The sequence below is a fragment of the Berghia stephanieae genome, chromosome 5, assembly GCF_034508935.2.
Source record: "Berghia stephanieae isolate SIO BIC M18660-M18661 chromosome 5, UCSD_Bste_1.3, whole genome shotgun sequence".
In the NCBI taxonomy this organism is placed as follows: Eukaryota; Metazoa; Mollusca; class Gastropoda; order Nudibranchia; family Aeolidiidae; genus Berghia; species Berghia stephanieae.
Genome location: NC_088364.1, coordinates 76,679,913 through 76,701,342, shown reverse-complemented (window position 1 = coordinate 76,701,342; position 21,430 = coordinate 76,679,913). Strand labels below are relative to the sequence as shown.

Genomic DNA, 21,430 nt, shown 5'->3' with positions numbered 1-21,430 from the left:
CTTTTTGCTGTTTGAGTTATACTTTTAATAATCTGGTGAGAGAGGTCACTTTTGCCTATTTACATCTTATTTCCTTTCTGTCTTTGTCTTAGAATGAGATTACTTTTGTCCTGTCCTTGCCTGAGAGGGAAACTGTCAAATATGCATTACATATTAGAAATCATCTCTCTGTTATGGACTGATAGTTTTAAAATAAATACAGTCGGAAACAGATATGTCAACATCGTAGGGACGGTGGTAACATGTCGATATATCAGTCATTCAAAGAAATAAAAGGGAAACAAATGGGAAAAGGCAAGATGATAACGAGGGAAGACAATACTGATGATTTGGTTGCCTTTAAAGGGCCGATCTTGAAATTTATTACGGTTCACTTTATTTGTCTAAGTCTGTTATTGTGGTCTATCTCTGAAGGCATAGAATATTTTTATGGACCTTTCCTCAGCACTGACAAGGACGTCAAATAAGGAATTGCCCTCCTGAAGTTGCTGTGCACAACAATGTAGGGTCTTGATAGCTACTATAGCGGTATGGGTGGAAACTGGTCCCAATGGTGCACTCTCCTCATCTGACTCCACATCAGCAACAATGGCGTCTTCTGGTCCTGGGTTCGAGCCTTGCGCTCGGCTCGGCACATAGTTGAGTCCTTGGAAAAGGCTCTTTACTCCCATTCTCTCACCATACTCGGGTGTAAAATGAGTACCTGGCTGTTAACAGCGTTGTCTTTGTCCGAAAATTGTAATATCGCCTAACACAGGCGTCATGTCCCGTCCTAAATGTTAAATGTTGTGTTGACCAGGGACCCCTTGTAAAGCGCTTTGAGCACATTTAGTAGATATTGCGCTATATAAAGCTCAATATATTTTTTTATTTTTTTTTTTATTGTCGAGTGGTATCAAGAAGTACCAGTAATAGTGGCATTGACTTTGCCGATAATATTGAAACCGAGAAGCTGAACATTGGCATTGCATTTAAGAGAAATTGAGGAAGGGATATTTTTGGGATGGGAAGGGGGGGGGGGGGGGAGTAATAAGAAGTCTGTCTCATTTACCAACACTCAGACCAGGATTGGCCAGGGAAGCTTACAAAGATAGATAGACAGTCTCGCACATTCACATAGTGGGTGATGTGGGGAGCGTTTCTCATCAGCCAATTTGTTGAAAGCCATGTGATATTGATATCGGGAATTCCATTACTGGTATCAGAATCAGTACCAAGAAAAGCTTACACGACCCTGGACTAGAGTTAACTGCTGACATCAATAGGGAAGAAGCTTTAAAATCACTAACACTTTAAAAATATAAAATAAGAAGGGTGCAGACTTTATCAATTAATTTTTTTAAAAAGAAAATTCCCTTTATTCATCTCAAACTCAAAGTGTAAATTTTTCCCTTGGGTCTTCAATTCCATAATAATCCAGGCATCAGGTAGGCTACAGTGCAGCGCTCAAAATGAGCTAGGTTAAAGTGACTTGCTCAAGGCCCCACATCATTGCAAAGGGATTCAAACTCTATAATTCTTGTTTTGTTTTTTGTTTTTAAGGGTTTACGGCACTTGCAACACATTAAGGTCATATCAGCGCCAGTAAAAAGGAAGAAAATGGGATAGTATAAAGTTCTAGAATTACAATTAAAGCACAAAAGAAAAGGTGAGACAAAGGGGAATTGGTTCAAATAGGGAACAGCAGATGTAGATTCCAAGAGCACACCGTCAAATTACTTAGTTTGAGATCATTTGACTGTTTCCCTACCAGCCAAGGAACTCTGGCAAGGATCAGGACAAAACTAAGTAATCTCATTCCAAGACAATGACAGGAAACAACTGGAAAACGGGTATAGGGGGATAGAAGACACAGCATGTACCTCCCTGCCCACTATGGGAGTCTGTAATTCTTGGGTATAAAGCAATAAACAAGATACGAATACGACTGAGCCATGTTACTTCCTTCAAATACAGTTAAATCTCTTCATAACAGTAACAGGTCAGGAACAATATCTTGCAAGAACCTGTGCTATGATTGTGTTCAATTGGCACCAGTATCAGTTTGGGTATAAAAAGAGATTCCACCGTTTGGAATGTGTCTTTAGATCTGTAGGTGCTTGGAGGGAGGAAATTGTCACTGTCAGGCCTCCTGTACTGATAATGGTTTGGGAGGTTTTTATTAGGCAGCTTTCTGTCTTTGAGCTGGAATGAAACCATTTAGTATTTAGTTTTGCAAAGACGAATAATGAAGTCATCTTCAATGAGGGAAACATTTGATTGTCGCTTGTTTGAGTGTTTTGTTTGTTTTTTGGGGGTTTTTTTCGTTGTTTTGAGGGGGGGGGGGGGGGGGGGTTTGGTGTGTGTGTGTGTGAGAGGTATCATTTTTTCCCATGCAGTTACATGGCCAAGGCGTATGGTCTTTGACTCGTAACAAACACAGGCACAAACAAGAGCTCTATCTCATCTAATCTGAAGGTTATAGTTAAACTTTTAAAAGTAACCAGCAAAATTATAAGCCACACATTAATATTGATTAAATAATTTTATTTCCACATGAATCAACTTCATTAATGCCACAAAACTGATGTCATGGAAAATAAAACATATACCGTACATTATTTTCTTCAACTTGATGTACGACCCTCTTCTCCACTTCACTGAGGAGACACCATGAAAAATATATGGCAAAAAGAGACGAAACAAAATAAGGATTTACAGTCTGATCCATGCTCCCATGTTTTGTTTCACAATGAGATTCGAAATCCCCAGGATATTCCATGAAGTCAATCAACAAACATCTACTTGATGACTTGGTCTGGGTCTGTGGATGTCATGAATGAGTGAATTCTTCTGGACTGTTCTTTGCCTATTCGTCTGTTGGTTGCTACAATGCTGGTTCCTCTCCTAACCTGAAACACAATTGAAGTAAAGAAGAAATTGTGGGTCTGATTGTTTCGGGTCAGATGCCAGAGACTGACCAAAAATTATGTCACTCACATTACAAACAGTGATTACAATTTTTTAAAAATGAAAAGCGAGTTGTAGTTAGTGGTGCTCAAGTTAATAAATGATTCCATTGGTTGAGCAATTGGATACAACTCACAGGAATCAACTTTTTTTTTTTGCTGATCGTCGTCTTGATTTATGACTTGATTTATTTGGTCGGTTTCAGGCTATAAGTTCACGAAGGCTACGGCACAACGCAATTTGCTCTCTCTCTCCCCCCTCCCCCTCCCTCTCCTCCCCCCTCCCCCTCCCCCCCCCCCCCCCCCCCCCCCCCCTCCCCCCCCCTCTCCTCCCTCTCTCTCTCCCTCTCCTCTCTCTCCTCTCCCTCCCTCTCTCCCTCTCTCTCTCCTCTCTCTCTCTCTCTCTCTCTCTCTCTCTCTCTCACCTCTCTCTCCCTCCTCTCCCCCCTCCCTCCTCTCTCTCTCTCTCTCTCTCTTCTCTCTCTCTCTCTCTCTCTCTCTCTCTCTCTCTCTCTCTCTCTCTCTCTCTCTCTCTCTCCCTCCTCTTTTCTCTGTGTGTAGGTGTGACAGGTGTATTGGCCCTAAGTCTCAGTTAAGTTCGTCAAAACCGTGAAACCATTTGTGGATGCTGTGAAAAATTTTCTAAAACAATGAGGGACTTGATTTAAGAATTCTGTCCTTGTTCCTTGAACCTGTGAATTTGTCGAAAGCGTGTTGCTGTATGTAATATATTTTAAGTAATCTCTCTCTCTCTCTCTCTCTCTCTCTCTCTCTCTCTCTCTCTCTCTCTCCCTCTCTTTCTCTGTGTGTAGGTGTGACAGGTGTATTGGCCCTAAGTCTCAGTTAAGTTCGTCAAAACCGTGAAACCATTTGTGGATGCTGTGAAAAATTTTCTAAAACAATGAGGGACTTGATTTAAGAATTCTGTCCTTGTTCCTTGAACCTGTGAATTTGTCGAAAGCGTGTTGCTGTATGTAATATATTTTAAGTAATCAAAGCACTTAGTGATTGATGCCCTCTATATAAATAAATTGTTATTGTTATGTTTTGTGTTAATCTCCCAGCTTCCCATTTTCAAATAACAATCTGTGTTAATCTCCCCTCTTCCCATTTTCAAATAACAATCTGTGTTAATCTCCCCTCTTCCCATTTTCAAATAACAATCTGTGTTAATCTCCCCTCTTCCCATTTTCAAATAACAATCTGTGTTAATCTCCCCTCTTCCCATTTTCAAATAACAATCTGTGTTAATCTCCCCTCTTCCCATTTTCAAATAACAATCTGTGTTAATCTCCCCTCTTCCCATTTTCAAATAACAATCTGTGTTAATCTCCCCTCTTCCCATTTTCAAATAACAATCTGTGTTAATCTCCCTCTTCCCATCTTCAAATAACAATCTGTGGTAATCCCCCCTCTTCCCATTTTCATATAACAATCTGTGTTAATCTCCCTCTTCCCATTTTCAAATAACAAACTGTGTTAATCTCCCCTCTTCCCATTTTCAAATAACAATCTGTGTTAATCTCCCTCTTCCCATTTTCAAATAACAATCTGTGTTAATCTCCCCTCTTCCCATTTTCAAATAACAATCTGTGTTAATCTCCCCTCTTCCCATTTTCAAATAACAATCTGTGTTAATCTCCCCTCTTCCCATCTTCAAATAACAATCTGTGGTAATCCCCCCTCTTCCCATTTTCATATAACAATCTGTGTTAATCTCCCCTCTTCCCATTTTCAAATAACAAACTGTGTTAATCTCCCCTCTTCCCATTTTCAAATAACAATCTGTGTTAATCTCCCCTCTTCCCATTTTCAAATAACAATCTGTGTTAATCTCCCCTCTTCCCATTTTCAAATAACAATCTGTGTTAATCTCCCCTCTTCCCATTTTCAAATAACAATCTGTGTTAATCTCCCCTCTTCCCATTTTCAAATAACAATCTGTGGTAATCTCCCCTCTTCCCATTTTCATATAACAATCTGTGTTAATCTCCCCTCTTCCCATTTTCAAATAACAAACTGTGTTAATCTCCCCTCTTCCCATTTTCAAATAACAATCTGTGTTAATCTCCCCTCTTCCCATTTTCAAATAACAATCTGTGTTAATCTCCCCTCTTCCCATTTTCAAATAACAATCTGTGTTAATCTCCCTCTTCCCATTTTCAAATAACAATCTGTGTTAATCTCCCCTCTTCCCATTTTCAAATAACAATCTGTGTTAATCTCCCCTCTTCCCATTTTCAAATAACAATCTGTGTTAATCTCCCCTCTTCCCATTTTCAAATAACAAACTGTGTTAATCTCCCCTCTTCCCATTTTCAAATAACAATCTGTGTTAATCTCCCCTCTTCCCTTTTTCCAATAACAATCTGTGTTAATCTCCCCTCTTCCCTTTTTCCAATAACAATCTGTGTTAATCTCCCCTCTTCCCATTTTCAAATGAATGAATGAATGAATGAATGAATTTATATAGCGCCTGGATCCACAATGTGCTCAGAGGCGCTTTACAATGCAAATAAAACACAACAATAAATTGATAATTTAAGCATAAAATCTATCATATTGGAATAGCATTAATCAATTTGTAATTTAATTACCACGCTCTGTGCTACAAGATGAAAATTTAGGATGTCTATAATATGTAGGCCTAATAGAAATGTTAAACATCAAATGATTTCCTAAAGAGATGTGTTTTAAGTTTCTTTTTAAAATTTTCAAATGTCAGACATTTTTTGAGGGATGAAGGCAGTTGGTTCCATAAGACGGGTGCCGACTGGCTAAAAGATCTCTCACTAAAAGATGATCTACAGCGAGGAACCTGGAAGAAATCTTGACCAAACTCATGTACATACATTGATGTCTCCAATGGCCCTCTCCACATCAGATTGGTTGTAACATCTGGAACAAGTCTGTGAATGACGTAAGACACATTAATTAACAAAGATAAAGAAAGAAAGAAAGAAATACATCCCAAAGGGAAATTTTTCTTTAGGGTCCACTCCAAATGAAGACTGGGATAATCCAGACTTCAGCCACAGTGCAGCGCCTCAAAGTCAAAGTGAGTAAAGTGAATGGCCAACCCATGGTCATACAGAGTGGCGTGGGAGAATCGAACTCAGTAGCTTCAGGGTATGAAAATGAAACAAAGACCATAATGCTGTGCCAAGCTAGAAATATTTGTAACGATGACACGCTACAAATCAGTAACTACACAACAGATATTGACACATCTGTTTCAACTTTCTTCTTTACTCTTGTGGATGAAAGCAATTTGCTTTCAATAAAAACATATAAAATTATTAAGTAGGTATCGATAAAGATATGCTTGTCTATAACAAATGTTTTGCATTTAGATTTAGATAGCCTGGCAGGACCTTCAATGAAATGTTATTTGGACCTGAAAATGGCAATATAATAGTCACGGTCCAAACCAGGGCCTGAGTAAATCACCCAATTCGTCTCATTCCAGAACATAGACAAGAGACAGAAAGAGAGAGATAAAGAGAGAGAGGCAGACAGACATACAAAGAGAGGTGGGTGGGGGGGTAGAGAGAGAGAGAGAGGGGTGGGAAGAGAGAGGGAGAATTGTGGACTGTAAGGGAGGGAGGGGGCAGAGAGAGAGAGTATAACACAGAGAGAATGAGAAAGAAAACCAAAAACTCAAAACATTTCGAAAAATATGTTTTGTTTGTTTTTAAGGGTTTTACGGCGCTTGCAACACATTAAGGTCTTATCAGCGCCGGTAAAAAGGAAGAAAATGGATGGTAAAAAGTTCTAGAATTACAATTAAAGCACAAAAGAAAAGGTATCTGTATCTGTATCTGTATGGTTGGCGCTGAAGAAACCAATGGTCTGTTTGTATTTCAGCGGCGTCCTCATTGGGCGCGGGCCCATGTCAGTCGGGCCTTGAAATCGTTTAGGTGTGGTGCCATGATGACCAGTTCATCCAGCCCATTCCACTCCGAGATAGTTCTAATGAAGAAAGAATTTCTGTAGTTTTGTGTTAAGACAAACAGTAAGACAAAGGGGAATTGGTTCAAATAGGGAACAGGTGTAGATTCCAAGAGCACACTGTCAAAGTACTTAGTTTGAGATCACCTAAAAGTCTCATCCAGACACAAGCACAGGTCCCAACTAAGAGGAATACACTCAAATGTTTACAAATCATATAATATAATATGTAAACTAAACATAATAAAATGCATAACAGAGAGATGATTTACAAGGAAAAAAATATCTCCCAAAACTATAACTATACATTCGACTGTTTCCCTCCCAGCCAAGGAACTCCGGCAAGGATCAAGACAGAACTAAGTAATCTCATTCTAAGACAATGACAGGAAACAATTGGAAAACGGGTATGGGGGGATAGAAGACACAGAATGTACCTCCCTGCCCACTATGGGAGGTCAGGATCCCCACCCAGTTCGAAAAATAAAGATGACAAACCTCCGTTAGGGCCAAGGGTGATGGGAAAGAGGAGACCAAAGCCTCTGCCATGTCAGCCCCAAGGTTATTGAACTGCATCAACTGTCTTTTCCACACCTTGACCAAACCCTCTCCAGTCTTCGAAACACTCAGGCCTGGCCCATTGGAGTCTGTGAATGAAAAGCCGCTTTCCAAGCGATTCTTCCTGCCAGACAAGAAGTGTAATAGGGATTATTGATAATAATAATAAGAAGAAGAAGAAGAAGAAGAAGAAGAAGAAGAAGAAGAAGAAGAAGAAGAAGAAGAAGAAGAAGAAGAAGAAGAAGAAGAAGAAGAACGATAGTGGTATAGATTTATAGTAATAAACCAAACATCCCTTCATCTGAAGGGCTCTGGACGCATTATAACAAAGATTCAGCGCTAACACAGTACACAAACAACGCTAATTATACACATAATTAAAAGAGAGCCTGTCTGAATAAAAATGTTTTCATTGGCCGCTTAAAATCCTCTATTGAAAACGACGAACGTTTCTCATATGGTAGAGATTTCCACAGCCTTGTTGGACCATAATGCTGAAACTGAAAGACGCGTTCCCCAGCCTTGACCCTACAGCGTAGTGATTTCAGTTGGAGGTCATCAACAATCGAAGCGATCGCTGCAGGACATACAGTTCAATGAGGTTTGAGAGATATTTATCAGGCAACAAGCCATCCAAGCACTTGAATAACAATATGTCAAAATACTGGTTCCAATCTCCTTGGAAGTGTGAAACCAGTTTTCTCGAGGACTGGATACATACCATTGAACAACTGATCAGAGTGATAACCTCTTATTTTCAAGCCTATATAAATGCTGTTTGTCAATAGATCATCCATCCTCGCTCTTTACATCCTTAAATGTAGGAAAATGCTTTACCAGACTTGCCAATTGAAAACTTCATATTTAGTCATTTAATGTCATTTTAGTAATTTGACAAGGAAATTCATAATTTCTGAAATTGTGTATGAACCACATTATTATTATATTATTATTATTATTATTATTATATTATTATTATTATTTTATTTATTATTATTATCATTATTATTATTATTATTATCATTATTTATAGTAGTATAGTAGTAGTATGTAGTAGTAGTAGTAAAGTAGTAGTATATATATGTAGTATAGTTAGTAGTATTATTATCTTTTCTTTCTTCTCTTTTCTTTTTCTTATCTTACTTCTCTCTTCTTTTCTTCTTCTTCTTACTTTTATTTCTTCTTCTTCTTTCTTATTCTTCTTCTCTTACTTCTTATTCTCGTTCTTCTTCTTTCTTCTTTTCTTCTTTTCTTCTTCTTCTTCTTCTTCTTCTTCTTTTCTTCTTCTTCTTTTCTTCTTCTTCTTCTTCTTCTTCTCTTCTTCTTCTTCTTCTTCTTCTCTTCTTCTCTTCTTCTTCTTCTTCTTCTTCTTCTTCTTCTTCTTCTTCTTCTTCTTCTTCTTCTTCTTCTTCTTCTTCTTCTTCTTCTTCTTCTTCTTCTTTCTTCTTCTTCTTCTTCTTCTTCTTCTTCTTCTTCTTCTTCTTCTTCTTCTTCTTCTTCTTCTTCTTCTTCTTCTTCTTCTTCTTCTTCTTCTTCTTCTTCTTCTTCTTCTTCTTCTTCTTCTTCTTCTTCTTCTTCTTCTTCTTCTTCTTCTTCTTCTTCTTCTCTTTCTTCTTTCTTCTTCTTCTTCTTCTTCTTCTTCTTCTTCTTCTTCTTCTTCTTTCTTTTCTTCTTCTTCTTCTTCTTCTTCTTCTTCTTCTTCTTCTTCTTCTTCTTCTTCTTCTTCTTCTTCTTCTTCTTCTTCTTCTTCTTTCTTCTTCTTCTTCTTCTTCTTCTTCTTCTTCTTCTTCTTCTCTTCTTCTTCTTCTTCTTCTTCTTCTTCTTCTTTCTTTCTTCTTCTTCTTCTTCTTCTTCTTCTTCCTCTTCTTCTTTCTTCTTCTTCTTCTTCTTCTTCTTCTTCTTCTTTTCCTTCTTCTTCTTCTTCTTCTTTTCTTCTTCTTCTCTTCTTCTTCTTCTTCTTCTCTTTTCTTCTTCTTCTTCTTCTTTCTTCTTCTTCTTTCTTCTTCTTCTTTTCTTCTTCTTCTTCTTCTTCTTCTTCTTCTTCTTCTTCTTCTTCTTCTTCTTCTTCTTCTTCTTCTTCTTCTTCTTTCTTCTCTTCTTCTTCTTCTTCTTCTTCTTCTTTCTTCTTCTTCTTCTTCTTCTTCTTCTTCTTCTTCTTCTTCTTCTTCTTCTTCTTCTTCTTTCTTCTTCTTCTTCTTCTTCTTCTTCTTCTTCTTCTTCTTCTTCTTCTTCTTCTTCTTCTTCTTCTTCTTTCTTCTTCTTCTTCTTCTTTTTCTTTCTTCTTCTTTCTTCTCTTCTTCTTCTTCTTCTTCTTCTTCTTCTTCTTCTTCTTCTTCTTCTTCTTCTTCTTCTTCTTCTTAAGTATTACTAAGAATTAAAAATGCGTAATTTTCCATAAAATTTCGAATTTGGTCATGAAATTTGTCTAAAATTGGTAAAATTACGAAAAACTCGTAAGATTCGGCATGTATGTTATACATCCTGAATGCATAGTCTGGCTCAAGCACTGAGTTCTTGGGTAATTCCATACTTTACCCTCCACGATTCTATCTAATAAGTAACAAGATATAGGTTGTGACAGATACTGTATGTGTAGTCCTTCAGAGCCATAGGCCGTGGAGCAGAAGGTTATCCCGCTTTCTATTGCATGAAATGGACAATAGCAATTGCTTGCCATCCTTTAAATCGGACCCATTCACTGCTGAGTGGACAGGGGTGTCAGAAAAAAAATCTCGACTGCACCTGGAATTGATCTTGGTCCCTTTTGCATGTGAAGCGAGTGCTCTACCAAGTGAGCTTTTAGGACCCCCGATATTGTAAGTGTGCTAGGACTCAAAAGGTTTGAAGTTATCCAAATGAGGCAGAACTTAGTCGATCGTAACCTGTAGTGTTATATAAGTGGTTTTCCTCGAAATTGTTCTCCATATTTAACCAAATATTCTGCCCTGGCTGTCTGTATTGGAAAATCTTTCTCAATAAACAGAATGCTTGAATTTTAAAAAGGGAAATAAAAACGAATGAGAGAACAGCAGAAAAGAAGTGAGAAAAGAAATAAATTTTTAAAAATAAATGGCAAAGAAATACACCATTGTGACCCATCGTCTCAAAACGGTATTATGTCGATGCTTAAAAGCCGAATTAAGTGTTAAACTGGTCAAAATTATAAATTGTTGGCATTTGCTCCCTAAAATATGGAATCCATTCTCCTCAATAAATTATACAAACTCAACACAAGTCTGATATTTCTGGCTATAAATTCAATTTTCAACATCTTAACCATCCCAACTTAATACCGTTTTGAGGCGAAGGGTCACAATTGAATAAAGCATATTTTAATGTACTTCTTGTTTTTGTCCAAGACTGCCTTGGAGAATCTGAGCAACTCGTGTGCCATTTGGCTGTAGTCATCCACGTGTTGGAGAACACACCCTGTCAATAATTGGACATCTACAACGACCTGGATGAAAATAATGAAAGGAGGTGAAAAGACAGACGAAATATGAATGGAAAAAAAAAGGGAAACGTGCAATAAGACATTGATACAAATGACAATGTAATTTAAAAAGTGTTCCATTAAAGCCAAAAAGCTTAGAATTTATCCTGATTTCTGTAGCTTTAACCAGTAACTGCTATACTCTTCATGAAGTCCCAGGTTTGAGAGTTTTTGACGAGATGACGGTCATTTATATCAATCGATATTTGGAGGACAAGATTTCTGGCCAAATTTTTAAATACAAGTTTTTCCATCATAAGGAAGTTAACCGATTAAACAAGCAGTGATGATTATGGTTTTTTGTTTTTTTTTTTAAAGGGTTTTACGGTGCTTGCAACACATTAAGGTTATATCAGCGCGAGTAAAAAGGAAAAAAGGTATAGTAAAAAGTTCTAGAATTACAATTAAAGCACAAAAGAAAAGGTGAGACAAAGGGGAATAGGTTCAAATAGGGAACAGATGTAGATTCCAAGAGCACACCGTCAAAGTACTTAGTTTGAGATCACCTAAAAGTCTCATCAAGACACAAGCACAGGTCCCAACTAAGAAGAATACACTCAAATGTTTACAAATCATATAATATAATATGTAAACTAAACATAATACAATGCATAACAGAGAGATGATTTACAAGGAAAAAAATATCATCTCCCAAAACTATAACTATACATTCGACTGTTTCCCTCCCAGCCAAGGAACTCCGGCCAGGGTCAGGACAAAACTAAGTTATCTCATTCCAAGACAACGATTGGAAACAATTGGAAAACGGGTATGGGGGGATAGAAGACACAGCATGTGCCTCCCTGCCCACTATGGGAGGTCCGGATCCCCACCCAGGCAGTGATGATTGCATGTTGCTATTTAGATAGGAACGAATTATGTTGCAGGAACTTGCTGCTTCTTACTAACTGAAAAATTAGTTATTTTAAAATAAAAATATCATATTATTTATAGGAAACAATTTTTCAAACAAAAAATCATTATCGTAAAGCAAAAGCCACCTGCCTCTTCCATTTCTTCACACGTAATAGTCATCTCAGGTAGGTTGCCCTTTTTCTTTCCTTTTGCTGGTTTTCCAGTCACTTTCTCTCTGTACGTTCTTTGCTTTGATAACTTTTGGTTACTACGATGTGGACATGAAAAAAAATAGTCAGTTGAAGGCATAAGAGATCCCTTCTTCCATTGTGACAATTTATATATATATATATATATATATATATATATATATATATATATATATATATATATATATATATATATATATATATATATATATATATTATATATGTATATTCTTAGTTGTATATTTTTACATTTTTGTGCATTTGCATATATCATATATATATATATATATATATATATATATATATATATATATATATATATATATATATATATATATATATATATTATTTTATATATATATATATATATATATATATATATAATATTATATATATATATATATATATGCAAATGCACAAAAATGTAAAAATATACAACCAAGAACCAATAGTAACACTTTATATATTAATTTGATAAATTGAGATAGGCCATACCTCTCGCCTTTAGTCCGAACTTGTGTGTGTATATTTAAAAGATAGTATTTAATTTAAATCACAGTTGTGTTGCACGTTAAAAATTCGAACACCAAGTGGCAAAGATGAATTAAGGTGACTTGTTGTCTTTGTTTTTTTTAGATATAAGGCGACGGCTCCTCATGGAGAACTTAATATATTTGTGAAGGGGGTGACTTGAATGAAGGTATTCTGGTTGTAAATGCAATGTCTAGAGGCAGCGTAGCTCAGCGGTATGGGTTTTGATCCGTACCCAAATGCAGAAAGGTACCAAGTTCGATTACCCGCCATGCTGTGTGTTCTTGAGCAAGTTACCTCACCCTAGATCACTTTGCAGCACTGCACTAGGGCTAACACTAACATCTGGATTATTCCAACCTTCCCTTGGAATAGATCCTAAAGACAAATGCCTCTTGGGGATGAATAGAGAGAATTTTTTTAAATATAAATATAAGCCATCTATACAACTTTTTTTTTTTTTTTTTTTGAGCTTTATATAGCGCAATATCCACTAAATGTGCTCAAAGCGCTTTACAAGGGGTCCCTGGTCAACAGCAACATTTAACATGCAGGACGGGACATGACGCCTGTTAGGCGAAATTACAATTTTTCTGACAAAGACAATGCTGTTTAACGGCCAGGTACTCATTTTACACCTGAGTACGGTGAGAGAATGTGAGTAAAGAGCCTTTTCCAAGGACTCAGCTATGCGCCGAGCGCGAGGCTCGAACCCAGGACCTTCCGATCGGAAAGCTAGTGTCATGCCACTAGACCACATAGCCCCCATTTTTAAAAAAAAGGATTTCCCAACAGTGAGAGTACAGACCTATAGTACTTGTCCATCCCCACCACAAAAATGGTCAAGTTTATGCCTGGCATGGCTGCTTGAAGTGACAACACCCATTCTGACAAGGTGATATCATCTGTCAAGGGCTCTGACTTTTGCTGTGGAAGGAAAAAGAAAGTCTTGTATGGTCAAAGTCAAAGTCAAACTTTTTGAGAGCCATAAGGCCCATGGAGCCAGAATTCAAAATTGTCTTTGGAGTGTTGAACGGACAGTTTAAAAAATGACTATTAGCTACCCTTCGGATAGACTGACAGTCAAACTATCACAAAGTAACTTCCAACAAATTTTGCTGACCCAGCCATCTAACCACAGCTATGTTTACTTAGGACAAAAATAAACTGACCTTGCTCAGATTTAAAACAAGCCTATTTTTTGTGACTTGAATGAAAGCTTCTTTCTTACAATTGAGCCACTTAGAGTACCAAATTGGAATCAATTTCAGAAAAGTGAATGGAGCATGCACTGATGTTGATAATAACAAGAAATGAAATGGATAGGAAAGTGCCAGAAGACAACACAAGTTCGAGAATTTCATGTTGTCATAACTATGAAAACAGAGGGACTATAACGGGGAATTGAGACTTGTTTGAGATTTCCATGATTTCGAGATTTGCGTGTCGAGATATTCATGCTGCACTGTATAACCCTGGCATAATATCAATTTGAGGCAGTGAATTACAATTACCCATTAAATTTGTATATATATATATATATATATATATATAAGTGTCAAGTCTGTGTAAGGTCACAATCTCACACAAAAGAGCCCTCTTTAGATAAATGTAGCCTATCAATCAATGATTGAATGACATTCCTATAACTCACTTGATGGTAAGCTTTTACCATCTTGACAGCATCCACAGCACAGAGCACGACTAGGGATTCCGACTCAATATCAGCTTTGACATCTGCCTGTGAATAACAAATTTAAATAATAATAATAATAATAGTTTCTGTGTTAGAGTGGCTCAAGTGTGGAACAGTCTACCAGAGAAAGTTGTCAGTGCTAATTCACTTTTAACTCATTCAAAAACAAACTGGATAGCTATTGGAAAAACCAAGAAATCTTCTATGATAACAAGGCTAGCATCACATTCTGTCTCCACGGTAATCTGCAACCGGAAGAAACAAAGATGACACCTGAGTCCAGCGAAGAGGATCATTGAGAACCTGTGCTGGAAATCATCTCTAAGTATAATAAAAAGTAAACTGGTGGAAAATTTTCCCATCTTGTTTTTATGTCAAGGTCTTCATATGTGAAGGTGGATATTAAAGGAATTCAGATTCAGATTCAACCATTTTCAGACTTCGCTGCGGACATAATCGTCTCCAACACCACATGTTCATCAAAGCATTTAAGATTGGAGAAATGGACATTTGTGAATGTAAAGAGGGGAACACAATGATTTACAGTACTGTACAAAGTACAATGAGCAAAAGGCAAACATTTTGCCCGAGAAGGAAGAAGAAGAAGAAGAAGAAGAAGAAGAAGAAGAAGAAGAAGAAGAAGAAGAAGAAGAAGAAGAAGAAGAAGAAGAAGAAGAAGAAGAAGAAGAAGAAGAAGAAGAAGAAGAAGAAAAAGAAGAAAAAGAAGAAGAAGAAGAAGAAAAAGAAGAAGAAGAAGAAGAAAAAGAAGAAGTTGCTTCATCTGTAGCTCTTTCTTTGAATTCACCTCCCACCTATGCATTTTTCGTGTCCCTTACTCCATTGCTTTTGTACAGATTCTTCATAAAAGCGTTTTGAGCATGCTATTATAAGTGCTCTAGTTTATATGCTTTGTTTTGTTTTTTTCATGCCCAATGTCTTTCTCTTTTCCCACACTTGTAATGATAATACAAAATGTCAGACAATTCTGCATTGTACTCTGGATATAAAAATCTTATCTTGTTAATAGTAATAGCTAGCTGCTGGGTTGTGTGAGGTAAAATTTAAATTAATTTTTTTTTTAAGAAATATTTCCTCAAATTTCCTAAAACATCTGATATAAAATCCACTTTGGGAGATAAAAATCTATAAGTACCTATAAGTTTGGTCAAATTTGGATCACAATAAAACAAAGGTTTGGACGATAAATCAATTTATCTCTCGTAAGTGTCAGATTTGAAAAGTTGGAAATTTCTTTTTAAAGATCTAAAATAATATTCTCAAGTAAGATTCTCTCAATCATTTTTAGTGAATGCAGATGTGTCCACTTAAAGAAGAGGAGAAAAAACAAAAACAGATGAGATAACTTTTGAGAGCAACTTTGTTAAAAAATTAGGATTTTATGGGAAACAATACTACTTAAATCATAGAAAGAAAAAAAAGGACGCCAAAATTGTCCAAATAGGATGAATCCTACTCACGGTTGCTCCGTTGCTAGCAAACCACGAAATAGTCCTCTCCACTCGTTGGGGGGCAAAGTCACAGGTAAAACCTCCTTCTCTCAGACAAGTAGTAAACACTGCCTTGTCTCCATCATCAGGCACAGCCAATGGGTCCACAAACACTAACATACTGGGGGGGGGGGGGGGGGAGAGACAAAAATATTTTTGTGTCAGTTTTGCATTTGATTTGTAATACAACTGAAGACAAATCTGAAAATTTTGCCATTTCATTTATTCTTTTGGTAAATTTAAACAATTTGCATTGTTTTATTTTAAACCAGAATTATGTTTGTTTGTCTTTAAGGGTTTTAAGGTAATTGCAACACCTTTAGTTCATTTCAGCACCTGTAAAAAAAAAAGGCAGAATGCATTACAGTGAAACAGGAAAACAATTTGAATTCAAGGTCTGAAGAGATTAGGATAGGATGAATGAAAAGCAAGAAAGGACTTGATAACTTAATCTAGAGTTAGAGAAGACTCCGCTTAAAATCATTTTTATGGCACTATCCCTTCCCTCCTCCTCTAGATGCTCTGCCGTTTCGGGTTCTTTCCCACATCGGGTGCATGTGGGACAGGTGGAAAGTCCCCACTGATGAAGCATACTTGCTGTTAGGCAGCTCCTCGACCGAAGCCGATTCGCAGCCACCCAGTGTCTCCTCTTACTGGTATCAAAGCTGGCAACTTCTCACCAAGCTTCGAGGAGTGTATGTCCCCGCCCCCACGAGGGATTGAATTCGTCCAAACCGACTTCCATCTCGTATATATGCATCTGTCCGTAGTCAGGGAAGCTGCATACAAGGGTTGCCGGGACTTATTTCGGCTCGAAACGGGGGCGCCGTCCATTATGCGCTTCAGAGGGGTATCCCCATTCCCTCTCTTTCGGATCTTACTCAGCCAGTTTCCCGCAATCGTCTCCCTCCGGACATCGGGGAGCTGAATCACTGCCATTATCAGGCCCCATTCTCTTGGAGTTGTTGCCAGCGTTCCTGACACTATTTGCATTGACTTGCGCAGTTTTACATCCACCTTCTCAACGTTTCTGCTTCTACCCCACACTGGAGCACAATACTCCGCGATGGAATAGCATAGTGCCAGGGCGGACGTTCTCAGGAGTGCTTGGCCAGCTTCCTCAGAAGACTGTTTTGCGTTTCTCTATCTTTCGGGCAACTCCTTCGAGATGAACCCTATAGGTAAGGCTGCGATCCAACGTGGCATAACAGGGTTGTTAAACTTGATGATGGGAGTACAAGTACAGTAATAAATAATAATAATAATAATAATAATAATAATAATAATAATAATAATAATAATATATAATAATAATAATAATAATAATAATAATAATAATAATAATAATAATAATAATAATAATAATAATAATAATAATAATATAATTTATAATAATAAGCTGAGCCATTTTTAAAGTCCCAATTAATTCAGTAGTACTAGGCACTTAAATGAAAATTCAGTTTTCAAATGACAGTATAAAATCTGGTTTACTATGATTCAGTATACCATTCCGATGATCAAACCGTTTGAATTTTGTCTCTAGGTTATATAGAAGCAGAGTTATTCAATTTGTTATGCCTTAAAAACACCCAAAAATTACTATAGGAATCAGCCTAAAATTGGGCACCAGCTGACTGAAAAAACGAAAGGGGATTCCCCTGAAACACTGTGACGTCACAAGGCTAGGAGCCAATGACTGACGCTGACCACGGCAGTCCAAGCTGAAATGGCGTTACTTTGGTAGATTTTGAAATGAGTGTGATTTTATGGAATGCTCAAAGGGTATCCTGGAAGCAGTTTTGAAAGTTGAAAATGGTATCATTGGAAAGGAAAATGATTGAATTTTATGATTATTTATGTTTTAAGGGAATTTTTTCATGAATGATGATAAACGGCTTGATTTTCTTGCCCACTAAAAGTAAGCTATCTTTCCATTACAATATATTCTAAATGAATTTAAGGAGGGAAACGGTAATTGTACCAAATGATAGGGCGTTCAATGCCCTTTATTTTGGTATTTAATATATCCAATTCTGTAAATAAAAACCAGAGATATCTCAATTTAACCAAGCCATGGTTTTAGCCTGCAGCTCACAAACGATAACTAGCGGTCACACAGGTGAATGGGAGAACTGTGACTGTGACACAGATTTAGCCCTTCATTTATTAAGTAATTAAGTGCCTAGTAGTCTAGATAGTAGTCTCAAGCCAAACAGGCCTTCATGGACCTGGGAAACATTTTGAAAAACAAACAGATGTCGTTCGGGATTAGATTCCGAGTCTTGAAGTGCTACGTGTGGCCAATCTTGTTATACGGATGCGAAAGCTGGACTACAAATGCAGAAACACAAAAGAACATTGAAGCTTTTGAAATGTGGTGCTTGAGAAGGATGCAGAGAATATCGTATACTGCACACAAAACGAACGAAGAAGTGCTAAAACAAACATACCAACAAAGGAAACTAATGCCCTTAATAGTGGATCGACAACTATCCTTTTTCGGACACATAGTAAGGAAAGATAAGAATGAATACCTGGCAAGTTGTGGAAAAATACCTGGTAAACGCGCCCGGGGGAGACAAAGAAAAAACACTCATAGACCAACTGAAGGGCTTCACCAGCCTAACAATCCAAGAGCTGTTTGAAAAGGCAAGAGACAGGGAGGAATGGAGAGAGATAATTCATGCAGTATCCGAAGCCTGGACCAGGCATGGAACCTAGAAGAAGAAGAAGTCTAGATAGTAGTACTCAATGGCTAGTCTATCTAATAGTCAAGACATTGCTAGCTTTGGGCTTGGGACCGGCTCGTCTTCTGATTCTGAGATTTCTTTCAAATAACATTGAATATAATATGACGCAGGAGAGGAAGAGCTGAGTAAATTGGCTATCAAGCAAGGATCAAGCAATATGAGTATGATCAACTTCATCATCATCAGTCATCAGATCCCATTATTCATTATTTTGGGGGAAAACACTGCAGATCTAACTCGCCAACTTTCCACTTCCCACCAGACTGTGCAAAACTAGACTATGAGTGAAATTCACCTAGTTTACTCTACTATATTGGGCATTCTTTTGTAGATCGATCTCGACAAACTGGGTCTGAGAGTCTGAGATACTCCTACTTTCGCTTCAGAATCGGAAGACGGGAAGACTTTGAAAAATCAACCGGAAATTAGGCGTTGCCGCAATGGGACGCTTAGAAGATCGAGTTCGCATTTTTTTTAATTTAATTTTTTTTTTTTTTTTTTTTAATTCCTTTTTGGAATTTTGGAATAAATAAAAATAAAATTGATTTTAAAAATAAAAATGTCATTACCTATTCCATCTACAAACAAACTGAACGATGGAACCCGATTAAATCGCAAGTGATTGCTGTGGTAGCAACTCATACAATATTGAAACATTGACAAATCCAAAGTGTAACATAGAACTGAACGATGCCGATGTAATGGAAACCTGGCATTTTATACGTTATCATGAATGCATAAACAACCTGATAGTAACCGACGTGGTCCTATTTACAGGTCTGATAACTCAAATTAATATGTGCCTTTGTAGGTATGGTAATACTTTGAAAATAACGCAATAACGTACATTACAATTTTTAAAAAATCAAGCCCATAATGGCGTTCGGTAAGCAGAACTGGGCCTACTATCGTGTGTACCTAGGTAGAAATATAATGCCATTCTATTAGAGGGAGCGCACAGAAAATAATGTGATTTTAATATATTGAATGATTGCATAGACCGTATAATATGTGTGTATGCATATGTGAGAGTGAATATATGTGTCAGTATGTGTTATTTGTGTGTGTGTGTGTGTGTGTGTTTCAGTATGTGTTATGTGTGTGTCAGTATGTGTTGTGTGTTTGTGTGTGTGTCAGTATGTGTTGTGTGTTTGTGTGTGTGTGTGTGTGTGTGTGTGTGTGTGTGTATAATCCAATAGCTGTCCATTAATCGCGGCAGCACTTCGCCGTAACTACCCTACACTGAATTGGATTTAAATATTTATGCCCAGTCGCTTTTTGCTGCGTTTGCAGGGGGCTCTTTTATGCCAACCAATGGCGAAGTTGGAAGGCTGAATGTCAGATATCATAAACTATACCAAAATAGGTCAATGGCATCAGAATTCCACCCCCTTCCCCACCCCCACCCCCTTGTCACTTATAGGATTTGACATTTAGGGTGGAATTCCATACATGCTATTCTCGGTTTCCCAATTTTGCAAGTCGTTCAGGTCAGCTTAAAGAATGCTTGCGTCCTCAACCCTCCGAATCACTCTTTACAGGAGGCTGTCATCCGCAAAAAGACGTATCTTTGTATATGACGATAATAATAATAATAATAGTAATAATAATAATAATAATAATAATAATAATAATAATAATAATAATAATAATAATAATAATAATAATAATAATAATAATAATAATAATAATAATAATAATAATAATAATAATAATAATAATATATAATAATAATAATAATAATAATAATAATAATAATAATAATAATAATAATAATAAATAATAATAATAATAATAATAATAATAATAAATATAATTTATAATAATAAGCTGAGCCATTTTTAAAGTCCCAATTAATTCAGTAGTACTAGGCACTTAAATGAAAATTCAGTTTTCAAATGACAGTATAAAATCTGGTTTACTATGATTCAGTATACCATTCCGATGATCAAACCGTTTGAATTTTGTCTCTAGGTTATATAGAAGCAGAGTTATTCAATTTGTTATGCCTTAAAAACACCCAAAAATTACTATAGGAATCAGCCTAAAATTGGGCACCAGCTGACTGAAAAAACGAAAGGGGATTCCCCTGAAACACTGTGACGTCACAAGGCTAGGAGCCAATGACTGACGCTGACCACGGCAGTCCAAGCTGAAATGGCGTTACTTTGGTAGATTTTGAAATGAGTGTGATTTTATGGAATGCTCAAAGGGTATCCTGGAAGCAGTTTTGAAAGTTGAAAATGGTATCATTGGAAAGGAAAATGATTGAATTTTATGATTATTTATGTTTTAAGGGAATTTTTTCATGAATGATGATAAACGGCTTGATTTTCTTGCCCACTAAAAGTAAGCTATCTTTCCATTACAATATATTCTAAATGAATTTAAGGAGGGAAACGGTAATTGTACCAAATGATAGGGCGTTCAATGCCCTTTATTTTGGTATTTAATATATCCAATTCTGTAAATAAAAACCAGAGATATCTCAATTTAACCAAGCCATGGTTTTAGCCTGCAGCTCACAAACGATAACTAGCGGTCACACAGGTGAATGGGAGAACTGTGACTGTGACACAGATTTAGCCCTTCATTTATTAAGTAATTAAGTGCCTAGTAGTCTAGATAGTAGTCTCAAGCCAAACAGGCCTTCATGGACCTGGGAAACATTTTGAAAAACAAACAGATGTCGTTCGGGATTAGATTCCGAGTCTTGAAGTGCTACGTGTGGCCAATCTTGTTATACGGATGCGAAAGCTGGACTACAAATGCAGAAACACAAAAGAACATTGAAGCTTTTGAAATGTGGTGCTTGAGAAGGATGCAGAGAATATCGTATACTGCACACAAAACGAACGAAGAAGTGCTAAAACAAACATACCAACAAAGGAAACTAATGCCCTTAATAGTGGATCGACAACTATCCTTTTT

General features: G+C 36.9%; 1 protein-coding gene across 1 annotated transcript; it reads right to left on the bottom strand.

Annotated features, from left to right (window-relative positions):
* Positions 1 to 2,509: 2,509 nt before the first annotated feature.
* LOC144973627 (structure-specific endonuclease subunit EME1-like) lies at positions 2,510 to 18,895 on the bottom strand. The gene is made up of 9 exons (XM_078916293.1): positions 18,795 to 18,895; positions 15,720 to 15,870; positions 14,200 to 14,286; positions 13,354 to 13,472; positions 11,956 to 12,073; positions 10,799 to 10,914; positions 7,398 to 7,581; positions 5,801 to 5,857; positions 2,510 to 2,891 (listed from the first exon to the last, which is right to left on the bottom strand). The coding sequence occupies exons 2-9, from the start codon at positions 15,867 to 15,869 to the stop codon at positions 2,781 to 2,783; spliced, it is 942 nt and encodes a 313-aa protein (XP_078772419.1). The 5' UTR covers position 15,870; positions 18,795 to 18,895; the 3' UTR covers positions 2,510 to 2,780.
* Positions 18,896 to 21,430: the final 2,535 nt, after the last annotated feature.

Bases quoted from the DNA above. Each gene is read 5' to 3' on its own strand.
- LOC144973627 (XM_078916293.1), bottom strand. From the start codon at position 15,869: ATGTTAGTGTTTGTGGACCCATTGGCTGTGCCTGATGATGGAGACAAG. The intron at 13,473-14,199 runs GTGAGTTATAGG...TTCCTTCCACAG, and splicing joins TGGTAAAAGCTTACCATCAA to CAAAAGTCAGAGCCCTTGAC. The intron at 7,582-10,798 runs GTACATTAAAAT...CTTGTCTGGCAG, and splicing joins GTCTTGGACAAAAACAAGAA to GAAGAATCGCTTGGAAAGCG.